The sequence below is a fragment of the Schistocerca serialis genome, chromosome 4 (assembly GCF_023864345.2).
Source record: "Schistocerca serialis cubense isolate TAMUIC-IGC-003099 chromosome 4, iqSchSeri2.2, whole genome shotgun sequence".
NCBI classification, from domain to species: Eukaryota; Metazoa; Arthropoda; class Insecta; order Orthoptera; family Acrididae; genus Schistocerca; species Schistocerca serialis.
This window is the reverse complement of record NC_064641.1, coordinates 79,992,909-80,014,676: the sequence shown is the minus strand read 5'-3', so window position 1 is coordinate 80,014,676 and position 21,768 is coordinate 79,992,909. Positions and strand designations below refer to the sequence as shown.

The 21,768-nt window shown below is 38.9% G+C and overlaps 1 protein-coding gene across 3 annotated transcripts in view; it reads right to left on the bottom strand.

Annotated features, from left to right (window-relative positions):
• Positions 1-11,697: 11,697 nt before the first annotated feature.
• Positions 11,698-21,768, bottom strand: part of LOC126473870 (zinc finger protein 672-like) — a 32,175-nt gene continuing 22,104 nt past the window's right edge. For 2 of the 3 annotated variants that reach the window (XM_050101201.1, XM_050101202.1), the window contains exon 3: positions 11,698-12,224. In XM_050101201.1, coding sequence (XP_049957158.1) covers positions 11,953-12,224 — 272 coding nt within the window. In that variant the 3' untranslated portion in view covers positions 11,698-11,952. The remainder of the gene's footprint in view (positions 12,225-21,768) is intronic. The other variant, XR_007586534.1, reaches the window with a different exon arrangement.

The window sequence follows — 21,768 nt, the reverse complement described above, 5'->3', positions numbered from 1 at the left end:
TACAATGTCCCAAGCATATCCATAGTGTGTGGTTGTTGAACTAGCTGCTAAAGAGAGTTTCAAAAAATGTATTCAGAATTACTTCTTAGCATTATCTGTGCATACCATCTGTAATGAATCCATGGATATTCCAGTCTATATTAGATAGGTTAAAATCACCTCCAACTAGTCTTACAAGACTGAGGTACTTCCGTGAGTCTACATTTTCTTTGAATGATTCTACAACTGTTACAGTGGAATCAGGTAGCTGACACAAACATCCACTGACAACTTAAGTTCACCTAGACCAGTTACTCACATCCAGATAACATCACAATTAAAGTAAATTTCGACTTTGATAGAAACAATATTTTTGTTGAGTGTAATGAACACTCATCTTATTATGACAGCTAACCTGTCTTTTTAATATACATTCCATAATTAATTAAATATTTTGGAGCTTTCTACTTTGGGATTCATCCATTTCTCATTTTCAAGTATAATTTGAGCAAGACAGCTTTCCCGGAAGGCAATAAATTCAAGGACTGGATTACAAATGCTTCGACAATTTACTTTCAAAATTTTGATATTTTAAATACCTTTACTTTTGTAGGAAATCTGATTTCAGTCTGAGCAACAAGCATTCATGAGAGGAACTCAAACTATCGTCTAGCCTAAAGAACCTCAACGTGCACTCCACAAGTACTGTCTTTACTGCACTCCTGACTTATGAAGGGCAATCTATAATTCTCCCATAACACATATAAAGAAATCTGCAGCAACACCTCATAGAATCGATGAAGCCTCTGGTTGACATCCTTGTCAATTATGTGTCTGCTACTGCAAATTGTAAGTTCTGATTGCACCCTAAGAGCAAGGCCAGCAGTCTTCACCACTTCCACCAGCTATCCATACGAACTTAGATGGCCTTAGAACCCAAGTGGCAGGATTCACTGCTGCTGATATGAGTCAAACTTCAAGATGGCTGCACCCTGCACCCTCAATAGCCACAAGCAAGGCTTACACCACATCTTGGATGAGCCCAATTCCCTGACAGACATTCCAAGTGCACACTGGACTTCTTTCCCGCTCCAGATGCTATTTACCTGATGGGCTCCATAATAACTCTAACATCAGAGCTCCTGATAACTAACAAACCCCTTCCCCAGTATGTCTATTCATATCTTGTTGAAGGAGCAGCCAGTTGTCCACTCATAGGCAAAAGGGCAAGTCAGAGACCAGTCCTCATATTCATCCTTCACCTCAAGTGATGCGAATCCATTGCCAATTGTCACTCACTCAGTGGTCATCATGGTTCTCCTGCATCAGAAACGCTGGAAGGTGCCTTGGCATTACTGCCATTTAATTGTAATGTAATATCAATTGCAAAAATTTTTCCCATGTGATTATAAGGAGATTAATGCCAATAAGCTCACTAGAAAACACTGCATGCAGTAATTTTAATCCTGCAAGAAAATAGTGATGTTAATATAACACCACTTTGTAAATTCTACACATCCCATAGTGAAAGTAAATTATCTGCTTGTTGCACAGAAGTAAACAAAGTGACACTAATCATTTAACAGTAGAAGGTGCACTGTTTTGAAACTTCACACCAGATTAAACCCGTGCAGCACACTGAGACTGGGAACCTTACTTTTTGTACACAACACTTTTATGCTCTAAGCTATACACACAAGTCTGTCAGCCTTATATTGAACTTTAAGTCAGAGAGTACCTATCCCCTACTCTCTAAACTTCACAAGTCAAAGTTTTAACTAGCTAGAAAATTTCAAAACTGTACACATTCCACCATAGAGTAAAAGATGCACTATGGGAAAAAACCGTAAGCTGTGGATAAGTCATTTCTCGATAATATCCTTTTATTTCAAGAGTGCTAGTCCCAGAGGGTATAAAGAACAACTTATGTGAAGGTTGGAAAGTAAGAAGGGGTACATGTAAAATTAAAGCTGAGAGAACGGATAATTGTTTTGCCTCAATAGCAAGATTCTGTGTTCGAGTCCCAGTCTGAGACACAGTTTTAATGTGCCAGGAATTTTTAGATAATAATGTTATTAAAGTTGAAGTTCCCTCAATGTTCATAGTTATAAAATTTTCTATGGCATGGTGTGTAAAAATTAAATATTAAAATCCAGTTATCATGAGTAATATAATTCATCACTATCATATAACTTGAAAAACTCATCGTAATCAGCTAGCTGGTACAATAGCACTCTCTCTCTCTCTCAATTTTGAAAAAGGACAGGTAATCAGAGCACAACTTCTTCATAATTATCTTGCATTAAAGGAAACAGGAATAACACAGTCACAACTTTCTAATGTTTACCAGACATACCTAGCACACTTCTGCAACATTCTCCTTGTGCTGTTACTGTGCTTTTATAGCTACATGCTTGCAAATTCAGTACTTTAAAAATAGTCCTATCATTTTTTGTGACATGTGATGGATAAGTGTCTCCACTTTCGTTACTTTTTACATTTTGCAAGCCATTCTGGCATAATAATTACTATGATTTTCCTTAATTGCCATAAGATTACTTCTGTATGCATTTTCTGTATGCATTTAAAGCTCAGGTAGAATGTCTTACAAGCCAAGCTAAGATATGTGATTTTACTCTTGACTTCAATTGCTTTTCTCACAGAGTATGTGTCTATTGTGGATGTGAAACAGGGACTATTCACTGGTAAGAATTACAAATACCCACTCGAAAGATCCAACTTTCACAGTAGGGTGAAATACCAATCTTCAGTGCAAATAGAATCTACCAGCAATTGTGTAAAATGAACTCACAAACACATTGCTTTTCAGTGATTTAACCTACACTCCAGACAGAACTGTATTTATAGTTTTTCAGTCTTAACTCTGTAAGCATGATCACATAATCCACCTAGTTGAAATATAAATATTCAACACTTTTGTGGTATTTTGTCCTTTTCCTCAAATGAAGAGACAAATTCACACTTTTGTTTGCTGTTAGCCTCAGTTTGAAGTAACATCCTTCACAGAACTCGAGAAGCACTTTTAATACATCTTCAACTCTTGCAAAGCACTATCAACTCTTGATTGTTTTGCAAAGAAAAATTATTCAGCACTATAAGCAAGGTGCTGATTACTAGTAAATATGTTGAAATGTCTGGTTTTACAACACCAGCCATTTCACTACTGGTCAATCTTTCTGGTCGTACGATTGTAGTGTATGAAACTTTTTGTTCCTGACATTTCGTATAGAGCTGTGTTGGACACCTTCATTGCATGACAAGCCATTTCCCTGTAACGTTTGTTCAGTACACTTAATAAACTATGCTTTTATGAAACAAACAGGAAAACAGAAAGATAGTTTCTGTCGCTAAGAACAAGAAATGTCAGGCTGAGATTCATACAGAGAATGCTAATTAAATCTAATTCATCCATAAATCCTCATTCAATTGATTCTTTAGTATTACTCATTCAACTCAGTACTGTTACCAAGTACAATTAATAGAGAGGAAGAGAATATTCACAGTAGTAGTGAGCATTTCATCATCAATTCATTAAGTACATACAAGAACATCATGGAGATACTCGTCCAACTCAAATGGCAGATGTAAGACAGGACAGATTTACAATAAAAGTTCTGAGAATGCTTGTTCTAAGAAGTGTCAAGAAACATATTTTTCCCTGCCACATACAATTTGAAAAATGACTATAATGGTAGAACCAGCAAAATACAATCTTATACTGAGCACAGAATTCACAAATGGAATAGGAAAGAGAAAGAAGTGTGTGTGTGTGTGTGTGTGTGTGTGTGTGTGTGTGTGTGTGTGTGTGTGTGTGTGTGTGTGTGTGTGTGCGTGTGTGCGTGCGTGTGTGTGCTCAAACACAATAGTGTATGATATTACACTTATATTTTGAGTTTCATAATCTGATATACCTGCACGTCCATCTAGTAAACTTTAATATAGGCATACTTTCACTTATGGGGATAAATACCATTGTTATAACAGCAAAGATGCAATCATTCACTAGAGAACAAAGACGACAGGCTCATAACACACAGCACTCTTACACAAGTTTGGTCTGATGCAGCTCTCCACACAAATCAATTTTGTTAAAGTTCTTTTCATACCTGCATAACTACTGCACCCTACATGTTTGAAGCTGCTTAATGTATTCAAGTCACGGTCTCCATCTCTATTTTTTTAGCCCCCATACTTTTCTCCATAACCAAAGTAATTATCCCTTGAAGCCTCAGGAAGTGTCCTATCAACCGTCCTCTTATTTTAAGTAAATTCTGCCATAAAGATGTTTCCCTACAATTCAATTTTGTACCTCATTGTTAGGTACTTGTTCTACTCATCTAATTAACTTTCTTCTGAATAGCTCATTTCCAAGTCTGTTATGCTCATCTTAGTTTATTATATATATTTCACTTCCATGAAAGTTACCTTTCAGACAAATACCTTCAGGAAAGACTTAAAATTATATTCAACTTTAACGTATGAGTCTTTTTCAGACCTACTTCCTTCTTTTTTCAGTTAGAATTTTATATTATCTTCACTTCTGTTGTCATTAGTTATTTTGCTGCCCAAATAGCAAAACTTATCTGTGTGTTTCATATCTTACTTCGTAATCTAATTCTACTAGTATCATATGATATTAAATTGACTACAATTGTAATTCTCGGTTTACTTTATTTTCATCTTATAACCTCTCCTCAAGACTCTATCCATGCTAAGCAACAAACCTTCTGAAAGGTGTACACACTTCATGTTCTTTGTTCTTTTGTAGGTATCTTCATTTTCTCTTTCCTGTTTCCCTGCATATACATTACATGAAGCATTATTTTCTGCAATATTAAAATAAAAACTAGAGTTTAAGGTTTCACAACTGCTGTGAGACTCAAGCTGTAAACTTTAAAATAATTATGAGCTCAGACAGTAGGACAACACTCGTCATTACTGTGGATGGCATTTGTTGTTTAAACTGTTCACACCTACCTTCTGTACACTTTTTCAGCCACTACAAATATCCTACATGCAGAGAAATCTAACACTATATTCCCAATCTTTTAGAGATCAAATACATGAGGATTGTACCAAAAGTAAGGTCCCCAATGAGCTACAGCCTCGAAGGAAGGTGCTACGCTAAATCCAACAGCACTGCTGTGCGCAGTGGTTACCCCCACTCTTGAGCCCACCCACCCGCGATTCGCTACGTCACTCAGTGTTGACATGGCAGCCGTCAGAGATGGAACTGTTGATCACCGTTACTGCCAAGTGCGAGGCTCAAGCAGTAATCCAGTTTCTCTATGCAAGAAAGTTACCGCCCATGAGTGCATGTCCGTCCAGTACATCCGCAAATGGTGCAGGGCTTTTGCCAAGGGTCACATGAAAGTTCACGATGAAGAACAGAGTGGAAGACCACCGGTTTGGGATGCAACTTTCCAGAAGATCAACAGTGAGCTGCTCAAAGATTCAAGGATCACTGTCTGTGAACTTGTTGAACACATTTCTAAAGCTTCCCATGGCACAAATGAAAGAACTTTTAACAGAAATGTTGGGTTATCGCAAGGTGTTTGCTCACTGGGTCCCCCGGATGCTGACTGATGGACATAAGAAGCAATGCCTTGACTGTGCTCGCACGTTTCTCCAACAATGTGAGGGGGGAGACAATAAGAAGCTGTCATGGGAGATGAAATGTGGGTGTTTCATTACACCCCTGAAACAAAACAACAATCAGTGATGTCACTCCGGTTAACCGCCACCAAAGAAATTCTAACAAACATAGCCGGCAGGAAAGGTTATGGCGACTGTGTTTTGGGATTGGAAGGGGGTACTCCTCATCGATTTCATGCAACCTGGGACGAGTTGGGTTTGGTTGTTTGGAGGAAGAGAACAAACAGCGAGGTCACCAGTCTCATCGGAATAGGGAAGGATGGGGAAGGAAGTCAGCTGTGCCCTTTCAAAGGAACCATCTCGGCATTTGCCTGGAGCGATTTAGGGAAATCACAGAAAACCTAAATCAGGATGGTCGGACGCGGGACTGAACTGTCGTCCTTCCGAATGCGAGTCAAGTGTGCTAACCACTGTGCCACCTCGCTCAGTCAACCTGGGACAGCAATAAACTCAGACAGATATTGTGAAACATTGAGCAAAATCCGGCGAGCAATCCAGAATCGCCGGAGAGGATAATTGAAGGTGGGAGTAGTACTTCTACATGAAAACGCTCAATCCCAAGTTGCTTGTCAAACACAGGAGCTTTTGAAGAAATTTGGGTGGACTGTTATGCCCCATCCCCCATACAGTCCGGACATAGCCCCAGCGATTATCACCTCTTCCTCAAGTCAAAGGAACATTTAAGATGGCAAATACTTCAAGTGCGATGATGAAGCCCGAGCAGAGGTCACACGCTTACTCAACAGGTTGGCGGGAGACTACTTCGACTTAGGAATACAAAATTTGGAGCACCGCCTTCATAAGTGTGTCGAAAAAATTGGAGACTGTTGAAAAAAAGAAAACAGTGAAATCTTTTCAACAATGTATAAATTAATCCCCCCGTGAAACATGGATCTTGCCATTGGTGGGGAGGCTTGCGTGCCTCAACAATACAGATAGCTATACCGTAGATGCAACCACAACAGAGGAATATCTATTGAGAGGCCAGACAAACATGTGGTTCCTGAAGAGGGGCAGCAGCCTTTTCAGTAGTTGCAGGAGCAACAGTCTGGATGATCGACTGACCTGGCCTTGTAACACTAACCAAAACGGCCTTGCTGTGCTGCTACTGCGAATGGCTGAAAGCAATGGGAAACTGCAGCCGTAATTTTTCCCGAGGGCATGCAGCTTTACTGTATGGTTAAATGATGATGGAGTCCTCTTGGGTAAAATATTCCGGAGGTAAAATAGTCCCCCATTCGGATCTCCGGGCGAGGACTACTCAGAAAGACATCGTTATCAGGAGAAAGAAAATTGGCGTTCTACAGGTCGGAATGCGAAATGTCAGATCCCTTAATCAGGCAGGTAGGTTAGAAAATTTAAAATGGGAAATGGATAGGTTAAAGTTAGATATAGTGGGAATTAGTGAAGTTCGGTGGCAGGAGGAACAAGACTTCTGGTCAGGTGAATACAGGGTTATAAATACAAAATCAAATAGCGGTAATGCGGGAGTAGGTTTAATAATGAATAAAAAAAATAAGAATGCGGGTAAGCTACTACAAACAGCATAGTGAACGCATTACTGTAGCCAAGATAGATACGAAACCCACACCTACCACAGTAGCACAAGTTTGTATGCCAGCTAGTTCCGCAGATGATGAAGAGATTGATGAAATGTATGATGAGATAAAAGAAATTATTCAGATAATGAAAGGAGATGAACATTTAATAGTCATGAGTGACTGAAATTCGATAGTAGGAAAAGGAAGAGAAGGAAATGTAGTAGGTGAATATGGAATGGGGGTAAGGAATGAAAGAGGACGCTGCCTGGTAGAATTTTTCACAGAGCATAACTTAATCACAGCTAACACTTGGTTCAAGAATTATGAAAGAAGGTTATATGCATGGAAGAAGCCAGGAGATACTGGAAGGTTTCAGATAGATTATATAATGGTAAGACAGAGATTTTGGAACCAGGTTTTAAACTGTATGACATTTCCAGGGGCACATGTGGCCACTGACCACAATCTATTGGTTATGAACTGCAGACGAAAACTGAAGAAACTGCAAAAAGGTGGGAATTTAAGGAGATGGGATCTGGATAAACTGACAGAACCAGAGGTTGTAGAGAGTTTCAGGGAGAGCTTTAGGGAACAATTGATAAGGATGGGGGAAAGAAATACAGTAGAAGAAGAATGGGTAGCTTTGAGTGATGAAATAGAGAAGGCAGCAGAGGATCAAGTAGGTAAAAAGACGAGGGCTAGAAGAAATCCTTGGGTAACAGAAGAGATATTGAATTTAATTGATGAAAGGAGAAAATACCAAAAAGCAGTAAATGAAGCAGGCAAAAAGGAATACAAACGTTTCAAAAATGAGATCGACAGGAAGTGCAAAATGGCTAAGCAGGGATGGCTAGAGGACAAATGTAAGGATGTAGAGGTATATATCATTAGGGGTAAGATAGATACTGCCTACGGGAAAATTAAAGAGACCTTTGGAGAAAAGAGAAGCACTTGTATGAATATCAAGAGCTCAGATGGAAACCCAGTTCTAAGCAAAGAAGGGAAAGCAGAAAGGTGGAAGGAGTATATAGAGGGTCTATACAAGAGCGATGTTCTTGAAGACAATATTATGGAAATGGAAGAGGATGTAGATGAAGATGAAATGGGATATATAATACTGCGTGAAGAGTTGGACAGAGCACTGCAAGACCTAACTCGAAACAAGGCCCCAGGTGTAGACAACATTCCATTAGAATTACTGATAGCCTTGGGAGAGCCAGCCCTGACAAAACTCTACCATCTGGTGAGCAAGATGTATGAGACAGACGAAATACCCTCAGACTTCAAGAAGAATATAATAATTCTAATCCGAAAGAAAGCAGGTGTTGACAGATGTGAAAATTACCGAACCATCAGTTTAATAAGCCACGGCTGCAAAATACTAACGCGAATTCTTTACAGACGAATGGAAAAACTGGTAGAAGCCAACCTCGAGGAAGATCAATTTGGATTCCGTAAAAATGCTGGAACACATGAGGCAATACTGACCCTAGGTATAGCTTAGAAGCTAGATTAAGGAAAGGCAAATCTACATTTCTAGCATTTGTAGACTTAGAGAAACCTTTTCACAATGTAGACTGGAATACTCTCTTTCAAATTCTGAAGGTGGTAGGGGTAAAACACAGGGAGCAAAAGGCTATTTATAATCTGTACAGAAACCAAATGGCAGTTATAAGTGTCGTGGTTGGGAAGGGAGTGAGACAGGGTTGTAGCCTCTCCCCGATGTTATTCACTCTGTATATTGAGCAAGCAGTAAAGGAAACAAAATAAAAATGTGGAGTAGGAATTAAAATCCGTGGTGAAGAAATAAAAACTTTGAAGTTCGCCGATGACATTATAATTCTGTCAGAGACAGCAAAGGACCTGGAAGAGCAGCTGAACAGAATGGACAGTGTCTTGAAAGGAGGATATAAGATGAACATCAACAAAAGCAAAACGAGGCTAATGGAATGAAGTCGAATTAAGTCAGGTGATACTGAGGGAATTAGATTAGGAAATGAGACACTTAAAGTAATAATGGAGTTTTGCTATTTGGGGAGCAAAATAAAAGGCTGACAGATAATATTCAGAAGGATATGAGACAGGAACAGAGCCAGTGACTGGTTCAAAACAAGCATTTGAAAGAAAATTCCAATTTGGTTACAAGCCAAAGACATGTAAATTAAAGGTAACTACACTGAACTATATTTTATGCAACACCAGTGAATGGGTGTCACAACCTGTTTCACTGACTGATTTGTAATGATTATTCATAGCATATTGTGATATCTTCAGTGTTTAAATTGATTGGCTAACCCACAGAATTTTGTTTGTCTTAGGGGACCTATACTTCACCATTAGAAACGAATCATACCGTTCCTGAACAAGGACATGAAGGTCAAGTTAATGGCGTGAAAAAAAAACAACAGTGAGCTACCTTCAAAACTGTGAAACTTTTGATTCTTAGCCCATGTTCTTCAATTATTAAAAATCTCTTAGATAAAAATATATTGATAAATAAATTAGAAAATTATTGATTCTAGTCACACTATGTTCATGTACTACTACACTGGAAGCATAAATTCTTTCTATGTAGGTTATCCAGATTCTTGTGCTAAAGTCTATAAAAGGTTGCCAGGAGATATCAGACAGGAAATTAGAAATCACCTGGTAAACCAAAACACAGAATAAGAGTAGCCCATATCAACTGCTTCTTTAATTTATCAAAATATTAGGACTCCTAAGATTTATATTCCAGATAACACTAATGTTCACATTACGCAGATTTTTAACTTTCCCACCATAGAGACAGCTGATAGTGTAGTCTGAAGTCACTCATTTACATAAGTGTTTGCAATCCCCATTTCAGTTGGTGTGAGTTGATCATATGGTTCAAGTGTAGCAAAGATCACATGAAGCGGTGGACCCAAGTTGTCAACAAAGCACTGTGCAATCTGGTGGTGACTCCCTAATGGAGTGGGCCGTGTTTACATGGAATAGAGTGGGATAGACTGGCTCCTTTGGTCCAACTGAACCTATCATTGACTTTCATGGACTTCATGATTCCAAACGACGACGGAATTTTTATGGATGAGAATGTGCCATGTCGCTGAGCTACAACTGTTTGTGGTTGGTTTTAAGGACATTCTGGAAAATTAGAGTGAATGATTTGGCCACCCAGATTACCTGACATGAATCCCATTGAACATTTATGGGACATAATCCTGCACCAGCAATATTTTCACAATTATGGATGGCAGTATGACTCAACATTTCTACAGGGGACTTCCATTGACTTGTAGAGTCCATGCCATATCAAGTTGCTGCACTACGCTGGAAAAAGGTGGTCCGACACAATGTTAGGGAGTGACTTTTGTCACCCCAGTGTATAGTGTATATGTAAATGCACGTTATTTATAAGCATCTCCAGAGTTTCAGAAGATGAATATTAGGAGGTATCCCATACCTTTTGCCACCCCAGTGTATAGTGTCTATGCAAATACATGGTTATTCATAGGCATCTCCACAGTTTCAGAAGATGACTGTACAAAAACTACAAGACCTAGAGACATTATAGGTGCTGAATATGGGCACAGACATGTGTCAATACACATATATGACGTTCTTGCACGTGTGCAAAAAGACAGCTGCCCACTTCTGGAAACATGTTTACTGGGCTACATATCTGCAGGCACAAATTAATTCGACACAACAACATAGAGCAGATGAATTGTCTACATGTTTTGACACATCTGCCCCCTAGTGGTACACTCTGCAACTATGCCATGACACACATTATGAATTGAAACTTGGAAAGATGCTCTGTCCACTGACATGTGTAACTTTTCTGTGTATTGTAGTTTTCGCACAATCATCTCCTGAAATGCCCAAGATACCTATGAATATACTTGTATATACAGAAATCTAGATCCGAGTTCCATAGTAGTGGGAGAATATTATCACTAGTTATTATTTGTTATTGTTATACAGAAGTTTACAGTAAACGAATGCTCTCTCTTTTGGGAGCTTGCTAGTATCGTGTATTTGTTTTTCTGAAGACTTTTTAACTCATCACTTTTTGTGTGTTCACTTTTTTATATTACAGATTTCTTAAATTATTCTGATTTTAAGTGAAATCTTAACATTCCTTACTAGCCAAATAATGTGTGCACTTCACTCGTATCATATCACACAGATATTGTGGTGGGAGCAACATGCTGCTAATAACTGACCAGCAGCCCCCTCCCATGACACCTACAAAATTCTAAATGCATACAGCAGTGTAATTCAAAATGAAGTGTTACAAATGAGACCTTATGATGATCACCATCCTCAAAAATAAAAATGAACAAATGCCATTCACAGTAACTTTAATCTGGGCAGTCACATTTCAGTCTGGGATGATGATAACATTTTCCCATTTGAATATGTGCATTTTTTATCCAAATAGAAAAATAACAGTCTAAGTAACAAGAAAAAAGCTAATGCTTGCAGCATTACTCAGTAATATTTACTTTGGAAGAGGATACATGAATGCTAACAAACAAAAATGTAGGGACAAAAGATGGTTGATACATTACAGAACAACAAAACAGCAGTTCATTTCCAAAATAGCCTGAACATTCAACCATGGAGGCTTCTTTGTTTTATTTTACAATTAGTAGCAGAAAGCATTGCAATATAAACTAGTATACCAATTAGCTTAATAATCATCTGCATTTTCAATAACAATGGCAGTCACACATAAAAATTTACATTGAAAGCTGTAAGCCAGAGTTCACAGCATAAAATGGACAGGCTTGCTGCGTGGGAATTTCCACTGAGTGAGCGATCTTCCAGGATGGATTGCCAGTATGTGTTGGTTGAGGTTACTGGCAAACTTGCTCCTGTGGGGACAGTACGGACACTGAAGCTGAGGTTCCTTTCCACACACATAACGAACATGCCTGACGAGTGACCGTTTGCTAGGATACTGGCGGCCACAACGAGGACAGCCCGCCAGCAACTGCCCGGAAAAGTCATGCACCACAGCGCCACCACTGAGGTACTCTGCACAAAGTAAAATGTAAGCATTCAATCCACAAACTGAACAGCACACCAAGGAAGAAAATCAGTAAGATACTCAAAAATTAAAAACATCTACAAATAAAAATGTTAATATGGAAGTGGAAGTGCTACCTGGCATCTTAAATGACGACAATAGTGAGAGAAACAGTAACACCCAGTTATCCTCCGCATTTTAGCTGTTTCATTCTGCAGTGATATCCAAGGTTTTAATGGTAATATCCATCCTCTTCAGAACAAGTCATATGGATTATAATCTGTCATCATTTATTGATAACATCAGAATATCACAGAGGAAAGGCTGGAATTAGCATGAGCTAATGCTACATGTATCAATGAAGGATCACAACCCTCCCCTTCTTAATTCATTTCACTGCAAATCTAACCATGAACCTGAATTGCAGTGAACCAAATGAGTGAGAATTGGCACCTGCACTACCACTTTTGTTAAACTGTAATTTATTAACTTTTCCATCATTAGTATGTTAAATGTCTGATGGACATTTCCATGTACCACTTAGTAAGTACTGATTGTGTTTATCTGGGTACCATGATTCATAAACATCTAAAGTCTTTGTTAACATAGAATACAAATAAGCAGACGAATGAACTGTGTCACAACAGATTTCTTTATTTTAGTTGCAGTAAGCTCAATGGCCAAAACAAATTTTCTGTGTGGCAGATTGTTGTTGTCCTGATGATTTCTCAATATTTCCAAGTCTTTTGCGATTTGAGTGTTTGGAGCTTATCAAGTTAAGTACAAGAGACACAGTAATCTTTATTACAGTTTTAAAACTGTATTTTCCAATATTTTTAACCGACACCATAAACATATGCTAGCCTACACTGATGTGTCTAAACAGGAGAAAAACACAGGCTCTTTGTGACTTGTCCCAAATTTGTCCTCAAGATACAATATCCATAAGAATTCATTGTCTATGGTGCAGAGGCAAAGGCAATTTGGTCATATATATATAGAGGGAAACATTCCACGTGGGAAAAATATATCTAAAAACAAAGATGATGTGACTTACCAAACGAAAGCGCTGGCAGGTCGATAGACACACAAACACAAACATACACACAAAATTCAAGCTTTCGCAACAAACTGTTGCCTCATCAGGAAAGAGGGAAGGAGAGGGAAAGACGAAAGGATGTGGGTTTTAAGGGAGAGGGTAAGAAGTCATTCCAATCCCGGGAGGGGAAAGACTTACCTTAAGGGGAAAATAGGACAGGTATACACTCGCACACACACACACATATCCATCCACACATATACAGACCCCACATCCTTTCGTCTTTCCCTCTCCTTCCCTCTTTCCTGATGAGGCAACAGTTCGTTGTGAAAGCTTGAATTTTGTGTGTATGTTTGTGTTTGTTTGTGTGTCTATCGACCTGCCAGCGCTTTCGTTTGGTAAGTCACATCATCTTTGTTTTTAGATATATATGAATATAAAGATATATAGAGGCTGTTAGTGGCACTAATGTTCGTGCCCAGTCCCTGGTGAATAAGGCAGGAACTGAAATTGAGACTAACACAGCAAAAACTGAAATGCTTTACTCTGCTTTCAAATGTTTCTTTACAAAGCAAAACCCAGGAAAAGTGCCCCAATTTAATCCTCGTACCACTGAAAAGATGAATAAAATAAGTACTAGTGTCAGTGGTGTTGAGTAACAGCTGAAATTATTAAAAATTGAACAAAGCTCCAGGTCCAATGGAATCCCTATCAGATTCTATACTGAATTTGTGGCTGAGTCTATCATAGATCCCTTGAAGAAAAGGCCGTGATCAGTTCTTGGAAAAAAAAGCACAGATCACATCTGTCTACAAGAAAAAGCACTTCAGAACATCAACAGTGAACTCACTTGTTTACAACATTTAGGGTAACTGGTAGGAAGAAAGGATGGAAGTGAGAGACAAGAAGTTGCAGCTAGTGAAGCTAACAGCACAGCATGGAACAGTCCCAGTAAGAAAAGGGGCATGAAGTGCTACTAACACACCTTCATATTGGACATCCTCTGGCGTGTGGGTATCTCCTGCTGTGAGAGAATCCACCTAGCTGAATGAAACATATTTGGCTACCACGAGAGCAACGTATGATGGCTTCAATGACTACTGTGGAAGAATATTGTCAAATGATATTTCACAGAACCCAATGAAATTCTAGTCATATATAAAGGCTGTTAGTGGCACTAATGTTCGTGCCCAGTCCGTAGAGCATAAGAGAGGAACTGAAATTGAGGGTAGCACAGCAAAAACTGAAATGCTTTACTTTGTTTTCAAATGCTCCTTTACAAAGCAAGACCCTGGAGAACTGTCCCAATTTAATCCTCGCACCACTGAAAAGATGAATGAAATAAGTACTAATGTCAGAGGTGTTGAGTAACAGCTGAAATTGTTAAAAATTGAACAAAGCTCCAGGTACCGATGGAATCCCTGTCAGATTCTATACTGAATCTGTGGCTGAGTCTGTCATACATCCCTTGAAGAAAAAGCCGTGATCAGTTCTTGGGAAAAAAAGCACAGATTACACCCATCTACAAGAAGGGTAGTAGAAGTGATCCACAAAACTACCGTCCAGTATCCTTTACATCAATATGTTGTAGACCCTTAGAACATATTCTGAGATCAAATGTAAAGAGGTATCTTGAACAAAATGACCTCCTCGATGCCAACCACCTTGGATTTTGAAAAAATTGATCATGTGAAACCCAACTTGCACTTTTCTCACATGACATACTGAAAGCTTTGGATCAAGGCTATCAGGTATATGCTGTATTTCTTGATTTCAAAAAAAGAATTTTACTCAGTATGATACCTACACTTATTATCAAAAGTATGATCATATATAGTATCAAGTGAAATTTGTGAATGTGTTGGGGACTTTTTGGTAGGAAGGACGCAGCATCTTATCATTGATGAAGAGTCATCGTCAGATGTAGGAGTAAATTCTGATGTGCCCTAGGGAAGTTTGTCGGCATCCTTGTTGTTCATGTTTCATATTAATGACCTTGCAGATAATATTAGTAGTACATCAGGCTTTTTGCAGATGATGCATTTATCTATAATGAAGTACTATCTGAAAGAAACTGCATAAATATTCAGTCAGATCTTGATAAGATTTCAAAGTGGTGCAAAGATTGGCAGCTTGCTTTAATTGTGCAGAAATGCAAAATTCTGCAGTTCACAAAAGGAAAAAACATAGTATCCTATGACTATAATATCAATGAGTAACTGTTGGAATACCCCAACTCATTCAAATACCTGCGTGTAGGGATATGAAATGGAATTATCACACAGGTCATGGGTAAAGTTTATTAGTAGAATACTGGGGAAGTGCTACCAGTCTACAAAGGAGATAGCTTACAAATCATTTGTGTGACCCATCGTAGAATATTGCTCAAGTGTGTGAGACCCATACCAAATAGTAATAACAAGAGGTATTGAATGTACCCAGAAGGTCAGCACAAATGGTCACATGTTTGTTTAACCAATGAAAGAGTGTCACAGAGATAATGAAGGAACTGACCTAGAAGACTCTTGAAGATAGATATAAACTATCCCAAGAAAGTCTGTTACCAAAGTTCCAAGATCCAGCATTAAATGGTGACTCTAGAAATATACTATAATCCCCTATTTATCACTCACATAGGGATCATGAGAATAAAATTAGAATAATTACTGCATGCACAGAGGCATTCAAACAATTGTTCTTCCTGCCCTCCATATGTGACTGGAACAGGACAATGGGATGTACCTTCTGCCATGCACCTTACAGTGATTAGCAGAGTATAGATGTAGATGTAGAGGTAGGAGTAGCTGTGATGCTTGCAATGGACTATTAGCAGAACATCACATTGCAGATGAAAGTATTTTATTTGGAGACGGAGGACAGCACTTCCTGTGGTCTTGTTCTTCATTTTAAGCAGCAACTTGAGGAGTATATCAAGGTGTTTAAAATTTATGAGGTAACAAGTCTATTCCCTAAATTATTTGGCCATATGTTGTAACTGTCATTGAAGTGCTGATAGTATTTCTGTGAAGCAATAAAAAGCAACCCATGTGACTTGGAAAAATACACAGACCATCATCCAATATCGAAGCCAGATTGGAGGACAAATGTACAAAATAGGAGGCTCATTAACTGTAAAATCAATTAGTTGTAAAATTATAGATTATATTTCAATACACTTTTTTTCTCCTTTGTTTGACATCAAATAAATCCTCTGGATTTATTTAATGGCAATGTGAAACTACATAACAACATTTGATCTTTTTGTCCACGAAAAGGGAATTGGTAGCAAAAACCAAGCTGATGTCGTGTTTCTTGACTTCCCTGAAGCGTCCAACATACTTCTTGATTGATTATTAGTAAACAAAATCTGTGTTTGCAGACTAGCAGATCTAGTATATGATTAGACTTAATGTTTCTAATGAATCTGAACAACATACAGTATTGTCATAGACAGACATTTTTAGAAGTAAAAGTGTCATGAGTTGAGTTAAGATAGTTATTATTCATGTTAGAGATAAATGGCCTGGCAAAAAATCTATGCAGCCTTCTGAGCAAGTCCTCAAATAATTTGTGCACTGGGACCTTATATCATCAGGAAATTATTGTCAAAAGCAGGATGGCCCACAGATGATTGACAATAGTTGCAAAGACTTTCAGTGACTCTTGAACTAATGGAAGTGAGAAATAAAATTATAGACATGCTGCATGGCTCATCACAAATGTATTCCGCTAACATACTGGCATTACAGAAATGCTGAAAAATTTACAGTAGGAAACACAAGAGGGGAAAGATGTTCTGGGTCATTGAAAGACTCATTCTTAAAATGTTTAGATTGCACATTTAAAAGCATGTCAGAAAAAACATCAGTCCTTCTCAAATACATCTCATATAAAGAATTCAGCCTTATATAGATACTTAACTGACACTCATCCTTTCCATACTTTCTCCTCACATGAAACTGGAAGTGGCAAGACTATACTGCTACACTATGCATCCTCTGCAACTCACTGTATTGCGACTTGTGAAGTACAGACAAAGAACTAAGTTCGGCAACAATATGAGTTGTTTGCCCTGTGAGCAATTGTGATGTATTTCATGACATACACATTAAATAGTGGTGCAGAAAGTATAAGATAATGCATTGGACAACACAGAAATAAATAGAAAGAGGGCAATCAATTTACAGGTTAGACACAATAAAGTTTCTCTGCTGGTAAACACTGTCTTTACTTCACCTAGTACATCTTACAATTGTTTACTAATATCTTAAGATGTGCATCAACAGGATCAATCTTGGTCATTTGAACAGTGTGTTTAAAAAGATCCTTTGTATGCAGAATTCTTGAATTTCTAGGCTACTGGAAAAGTCCCAGCCACTCTACAAATAATGAAAAGAGTACAGATTAAGACTGGCAGTACAGTTTAAGTGTTGACTGCTCAAAAGGCAAATAAACAAGACAGAATTGAGCACAGTCTTCAGACTATATCCTTTCTCAGCACCAACTGACTAACAAAAACATACAAATATACATGCACAGCTCCAGTGCTCAGTATTACTCTGCATCATATCCTCCATTAGGGTTTCAACTAACTTTTATCACACCTTGAAATGAGAAACATTTTTCCCACAATCCTCCCCACTTCTCCAAAGTGGTATTCCACAATCTACAAAATACACTGTGTGTCCTAGTCCCAATCTCTTGTCACATGGTATGTATTCCTAAGGAAAACCTATGTGCAAGATCTGTGCAGTCCTCTAACACATCCTATTTCAGTCCCATCACAGGCATATGGTATCACATCAGAGGTAGGGCTGTCTGTGAAAGCAGTTGTATCATATGCCAACTCTGCAGTGACTGCTGCACAGCCAAGGCTGTCAAACAGCTATCAAACCAAATGGATGGCTACTGTCAAACTGTAGCCAAGAACAAAGTTGACCACCCAGTGGAAATAGATGTTGCAAAGCACAACATGCTTGACTTGCATGGCTGCTTTGCAACATGTGTCACCTGTATCCTCACCATCAACACCAGCTTCTCAGAACTACACATGTGGAAACTGTCCTCACAGCACACCCACATTCCTGCAATCTTTCTGGTTTTATACTCTGCTAGCCCATCTCACATCTACCTCCAATCTTCACTCCAGTGGCATTGCCTGCACTTCATTTCATTAATCTACAATCATACTGTTCTCTCCACAGTCTCCCTCTTCCTTGTCAGTTAGCTCCGATAAGTTTCATTACATGAAAGCTTAGCAACCATTTCAATCTTGTAATTCTTCATGCTTTCCCGGCGATCTGTTGACATCTTGGATATTCGGGAATCCAGCCGGATGTTCGCGTCGTTCTTGCACGATATTTCAACAGCGTGCCTCGCTGTCTTCTTCAGGTGCTACCTGAGACTGGTCCATGGGTCGATCGAGTCCAGTATTTATGACTGCGGGGAGCTGGGCGTTCCCTAATCGGTCCGCGCCAAGTCGAGTATTCCGTCTGAGGTCCGCGCTCGCCAGATGCGGCTACATTGTCCCTCTCTGGTCGCCGGTGTTCCCTCCGTCGTCCGTGCCCGGCCTGGCCGTCTTCTGAAGTCGAGTTCATGATCTGGGGTGTGTCAAATCTGGTCTCTAATGTCCGACACCTTGTCTCACGGCTGTTCTCTCGGTCTCCACTTCTATTTCTTGTAGAATCCTGGAGTGTCCTGCGTTGAGTTTTCACAAGCTCAAGCGCTGGATTCCAGGCAGTGCTGATTTCGTATCCCGAGTCATGAGATAGAGCACCCAACATCTCAGATCGGGTCTGACACACCTCAAATGACAACCACAACCGTTGAGGATGGCCAAAACGGGCGCCGATGGCAGTCGGAACATCCGCGACTGGAGGGGTCCGTTGCAGCCGAGTCTGGCGGGTGCGGACCACAGATGGAACACTCGACTCGGCGCGGACCAATTAGGGAACGCCCAGCTCCTCCCAGGCATAAATACTGGACTCAATCGACCCATGGACCAGTCTCAGGTAGCACCTGAAGAAGACAGCGAGGCATGCTGTTGAAATATCATGCGAGAACGAAGCAAACATCTGGCTGGATTCCCGAATATCCAAGATGTCATTTCAATCTTGTTTATGTGATCATCAACCACTCAAAATCTAAACTATGAGATAAGTTGTCTGTTACCTTTGCTCCTTTCATCAGAAGTAGATTTTTGATACACTGAGGACCTGCAATGCCTGTACATCTTCCAATTCATTAACATGTTCAAGAAAAACAGTTTTCCTTCCATCTCCCTTTTTCACCAATTTCAATACAGAATGGACATAGGGGTAATATCAATAATCTTTCATACACTGGCATTGGTATGAATGACAGACTTTGTGGTCACAGAGAAATGACAGGTTAACAGTAAACAGAGACTCTTCATGAAAGCAGACTGAAAGAATAGGCACCCTAATGTCATGTACCATACCCACAAAACACTCTCCCTTGTTTCATGACTGTCCCTTGTTTTATGATAATACAAACTGAGCTGCCCTTCTTTGAACTTTTTTGATGTCCTCCATCAATCATATCTACACAGTGCAGATATACTCCAAAAAAGGACAGACAAGTGAAGTACAGGCAGTCTCTTTAGTAGATTTGATGAATCTTCTACATGTACTGCCAGTATAAGACATTCTTTGGTTCACCTTTCTCACTACGTTTTCTATGTGATGATCCTAATTTAAATTATTTGTAATTGTAATCCCAAGGTTTTTAACCGAATTGATAACATTTCAGTTTGCATTATTTATTGTGTAACAAAAACCTAATGGGTTCTTTCTAGTAATCATGTCAAAGACTTTACATTTTTTATTATTTAGAGTCAATTACCACTTTTCAAACCATCCAGATCTCTTGTCTAAATCATTTTGTAACTGGTTTTGATCTTCTGATGACTGTTAGATGGTAAATGACAACACCATCTGCAAACAGTCTGAGAGGGCTGCTCAGACTCTCCCCTAAATATTTTATATACATCAAAGAACAACAGAGAATAAAAATCTGAAAATGAGATCGAGACTGTTTTCATTTGATTTTTACCATTTTATAAAGATCATTGCTTTGTTCCAATTACATAATGCTTTCTAAAATTTTAAACAACAGAGACCCTATAACACTTCTTCAGGTAACCCCAGATATAACTTCTATTTCACTTTATGACTTTCAATCAGTTATGACAAACTGTGCTCTTTCTGACAGAAAACCATGAATCCAGTCATATAAATGTGACGATACTTCATAGACATACAATCTGCCTTTGAGGAATGGTGTCTAAAGGTTTCTGAAAACCTATAAGTACAAAATCAACTTGATTCCCCTGTTAACAGCACCCACTGCTTCATGTGAATAAAGAGCCAGTTGTGTTTCAAATAACGATACTTTCTGAATTTATGCCATCTGTGTCAATAGATAGTTTGAGGTCTGAATACAGTATACAGTCCAAAATCTTACTGCAAACTGATTTTCATGATGATTCTATAATTCAGCTGACTACCTCTATTTCCTTTCTTGTGCATTGGTGTGATCTTTGCTACTTTCCACTTCTTACATATGGATCTTTCATCATGCAAACAGCTGTATATGATTGCTGAATATTGACTATTATTATTATTATTATTATTATTATTATTTGTGGGTGATGGCACTCAACAGTGAGATCATCAGTGCCTTTGCATGAATGGTATACAGACGAGTGTGGAGAAAATCTATTAAAAAATAATAATAAATTGGAAAACCAAGTTGTACTCACACACAAGAATTGAAAAGACAACATCGATATGGTGAGCATCAGAAAAGTCAGATGAAAGACAGCAGAATAACTAGATAAAATCATGAATGGAATACCAGGGAACAGGTGACTGTGGCTGGATGAGAGCCACTCTGTAACACATTAAAATCTCACATCCAATATTTTCTGAATTGAGAAGACTCCCACCTTCATTATGACCTTTATTTCTTCAGCACTGCCTGAACAAATTTTGGCAGGGTTCCACTGACTTAGGGTTAGGCCTTACATACCTAAGGTATAACCCTATGCGATGCTACAGATGCCAGTGATTTGGTCATACACTGAATTGCAGAGGTGAAGCAATCTGTGGAAAGGCAGCCCCTGAATCTGGGACTGACAACCTGTCCCCAGCAGTATGCATTTGCTCTAAGAGCCACTCTGTCAGGAGCCAAGACTGTCCTGTTTATTCTGAGAAACACAATATTTAGGAAATTAAAATGATCAAGTGGATCCCCTACTCAGAAACCAGAAAAGAATATAAAGTGACAAAATCCCATGTGTTTGCCTCTTTGTATACTTCCACAATGCAGAAACCTGCACCCAAGGTGGGCACTTTGATGCAGATGACCTCCAGTGCACCATTATCCACCACCAGCCTCTGTATTCCACCTGAAGTGCCAAAGCAAAGTGAGTAAAAACATAGCAATCCAGGCAGCTATGACAGATGACACCAGCAATACTTTTGCAATGA